We start from the raw sequence: 3,109 nt of genomic DNA on the forward strand, positions 1-3,109 counted from the left end.
GGCAGCAGCAGCCACCACAGCAACCAGCTGCTGTCCTTCCGGCCAGTGCTCTGCGCGGTGAGCAGGCCCACCCCCTCTTCCGCCTCCTAGCTCCAGGCCCTGGGCCACCACAACGCCCTGGCCAGGCCACCCACCGCTCCATGCAAATGTGTAAACCAACTCCTAGTAGGATGGTAGCCTCAATCCTTCCCAGGCCCAGAGGGGCTGCGAAATTTGGAATTGTAGACAATGGCCAGGTGCCTGGAGTCAGCACCGCGGACAGCGCCGAGGCCGCGCTAGTTCTGCGTGCGGGTGGTCTTCCACCTCTGGTCGTCCACACCTGTGAGCCGGCGCCTCCGCCATCACACGGCCCCGTGAGCCCGTGAGCTCGGGGCGGCTGCTGTGTGGAAATGAGGCTCAGAGGAACAAAGTGACTTGCTCATTGTCGCTAGGGTTGATATGGAGATGAGATTAGACCTCAGTGCAGGGACCAGGCTGAGAAGAGGGTGGGTCTGGGATGTGTGTGTTGGGGGCGGTGGGGAGGGGGGTCCATAATGTATCCAATGCGGTGCAGGAAAGTCTCACTTGCATTTGTGCTGACAGAGGTACTGGCTGGCCTAGGGCTGGGGTTAGGGGACAGAGGGCCAGGCCCAGCCCAGCTTCATTTAAAGAGGCTGAGGACCTCGCAGGTGGAAGCACCTTGGGCTAGGGAAGCCTAGACACAGCCAATTATGGATGTCCTGGCCTGTTTGTTCTAGCTCTGCTATGCAGAACTGCTTAGCTGGGCTCGTTCCTGTGAGAGGCTGTGCCCAGGGTGCTGGGTGGGGATTGGGTGTCAATGAGACCCTTAGGGAAACTGTCTTGGTTAACAGGCCAGCGTTCCCTCTGGATCTCTGATATTCCTCTTGCAAAACAAGCCCATGTCACAAGAAGCCCTAGCCTTGACCAGAAAGGGTCTCTGGGGACACCCCCCCTAAGTCTCACCATCTCAGCACAAAACCATGGGAAGGGGACCTGTGAGCAGTCCAGTTTCCAAGACAGCCAGGGAGCTGACAAGGAACTGTGGTCGTGGGGCCCAAGCAGCTGCAGGCTTGGGGTGGGCAGTGGGAAGAGGGAAGTGGGGCTGAGCGTGTCCTTGTTAGCGTCCCTTGGAAGGGTCTGACCCCTTCACTCCCCCCTTCCTGTGACTCAGAACCACAGTGACAGCCGTGTGACACTGTTTGAAGGGGACAACTTCCAGGGCTGCAAGTTCGAACTCACTGATGACTATCCGTCCCTGCCCTCCATGGGCTGGGCCAGCAAGGATGTGGGGTCTCTCAAAGTCAGCTCTGGAGCGTGAGTCCTGGGACTGGGATGGGAAAGGAGGAGAGTGGGAAGCAATGGGGGGGCGGGGAGAAGTGGGGGCACTAGGAGGCAGGGTAAGGAGACTAACAGGGGGACTTGGAGGCAAGGGGAAGTAAAAGAGGAAGACTGCCTGGAGGGAGGAGGAGAGGAGGTAACAGGAGAAGCAACTGGGGAAGTGAGGTGGAGATGAGGAAGGAGGAGGAGGGTGGGCAGAGGAGGCCGGTGAGGAAGGTGGGCAAAGACAGGGCTCAGAGGGAGGGAGGGGCATGGGCAGGGAAGTCGATGTAAAGGTTTTGGAGCTGAGAAGGGGAATGCTGGAGGACAACACTGGTGGGGGCAGAGGCAGAACTCACTGGCTTACTCACCACCCTACTTACTCACCACCGGGCACCCTCGCTGGTCTAGGTGGGTGGCCTACCAGTACCCAGGCTACCGAGGCTACCAGTACATCCTGGAGCGGGACCGGCACAGTGGGGAGTTCCGCACCTACAATGAGTTCGGCACCCAGGCCCACAGTGGGCAGCTGCAGTCCATCCGGAGAGTCCAGCACTAGGCTTTGTGGCCCCAGACACCTCCCCTGAGGGCCCTCAATAAAGGCTTCTGAACCTGCCTGCCCCTCTGCCTCCTTGCTGTCTCGCTTGGTGATTGTCCTCGTCTGTCCTTCCGAGAGTCCCTCCCTGGGGGTCCAGGACGCACTCCTGATGTGCGATGTGCATGTGCGGTGGGCAGGCTTGATGGGGCTAAGGGGAAGCTGCTGGGGAGAACCCGGGGTCTGGAGACATACCACCAGCTCCACAGCAGGGGTCCTCGCTGGAGTTCGACATCTGCACCCCCCCACCCCCCCAAAAAAAAAGCGGCTGAACCCTCGGAAGCTTGTTGGGTCCCTCTCTCACCTCCAGAGCTTTTCTGACCTTTATCGCTGGCATTTCCCTACCCAGCCAAGGAAGCCTGGGACGCTCCTTCAATAACCCCCTCTCCTCCAATCCCAGGAGTGGAGTTAGGGGAGGTGCCACTGCCTCCCAGAGCCCTCACCAGGGCGACCCCAAACTCCTTTGTCTCAATAATAAGATCCTTTCTTTTTTTCTTTTTGTTTAGTTTTTCTATGAGACATATGAGCTCTCCAGAGAGAGAGAGGAGAGAACTCCCCAGGGGAGTAATAATCCCTTCCCATAATCTCTTCCCCTACATTCTCAGGATTTGGGGCACACACACACTCACACACTGCGAGTGTTTTTCAAGCCACCTGCTCCAGGACTCAAACCACACAGTCGGCCATGTGGGAGCCATCCCCTTGAACCACTGTACCACCCACTGGCCCCCAGTAGCAATTATTTGGGTAGCGTTAAACTCCACCATTTACAAAGCACTTTCATACCCCTCCTCTCAGCCCTCTCTTCATTCTTCCTCTTCCTCCCTCTCCTTCTGAGGGCAGATAAGCTGGAGAGACCACCCTAGACCGTCTGAGACTGCTAGCCTGGGTTCTGGGGTGGGTGGCACAAGCCCACAGCCACAGTAGGGCTGAGCATGGTGACACCCATGCGAGCTATTCCCAGTTCCTTCTCTGGCTCAGTTAATGATCAGCCCACCACCTTACAGACAGAGCCTCCCCATGCTCCTTTAGGGAGCCTTGTGTTTTCCAGACCCCTTGGGGATCTATAATGGGGAGGGGTGGCCAGATCACTGCCTAGGGAAAAGATGGCAAGCAGTCAGATGATCTGGGCAGTCCCTGGTCTGGCTTGCAAAGTCAGGCAGCTGTTCCTTTGGGAAGAGCCCTGGACCATAAAGA

At 58.0% G+C, this 3,109-nt stretch overlaps 1 protein-coding gene across 1 annotated transcript in view; it reads left to right on the top strand.

Moving 5' to 3' along the window:
* CRYBA2 (crystallin beta A2) overlaps positions 1-1,914 on the top strand; it is an 18,870-nt gene extending 16,956 nt beyond the window's left edge. Inside the window, exons 5-7 of the mRNA XM_006168649.3 lie at positions 1-57; positions 1,172-1,314; positions 1,729-1,914. Of these exons, the coding sequence (XP_006168711.1) occupies positions 1-57; positions 1,172-1,314; positions 1,729-1,876 (348 nt within the window). The 3' untranslated portion in view covers positions 1,877-1,914. The remainder of the gene's footprint in view (positions 58-1,171; positions 1,315-1,728) is intronic.
* Positions 1,915-3,109: the final 1,195 nt, after the last annotated feature.

The sequence above is a fragment of the Tupaia chinensis genome, unplaced genomic scaffold, assembly GCF_000334495.1.
Source record: "Tupaia chinensis unplaced genomic scaffold, TupChi_1.0 Scaffold145907_1, whole genome shotgun sequence".
Classification (NCBI taxonomy): Eukaryota; Metazoa; Chordata; class Mammalia; order Scandentia; family Tupaiidae; genus Tupaia; species Tupaia belangeri.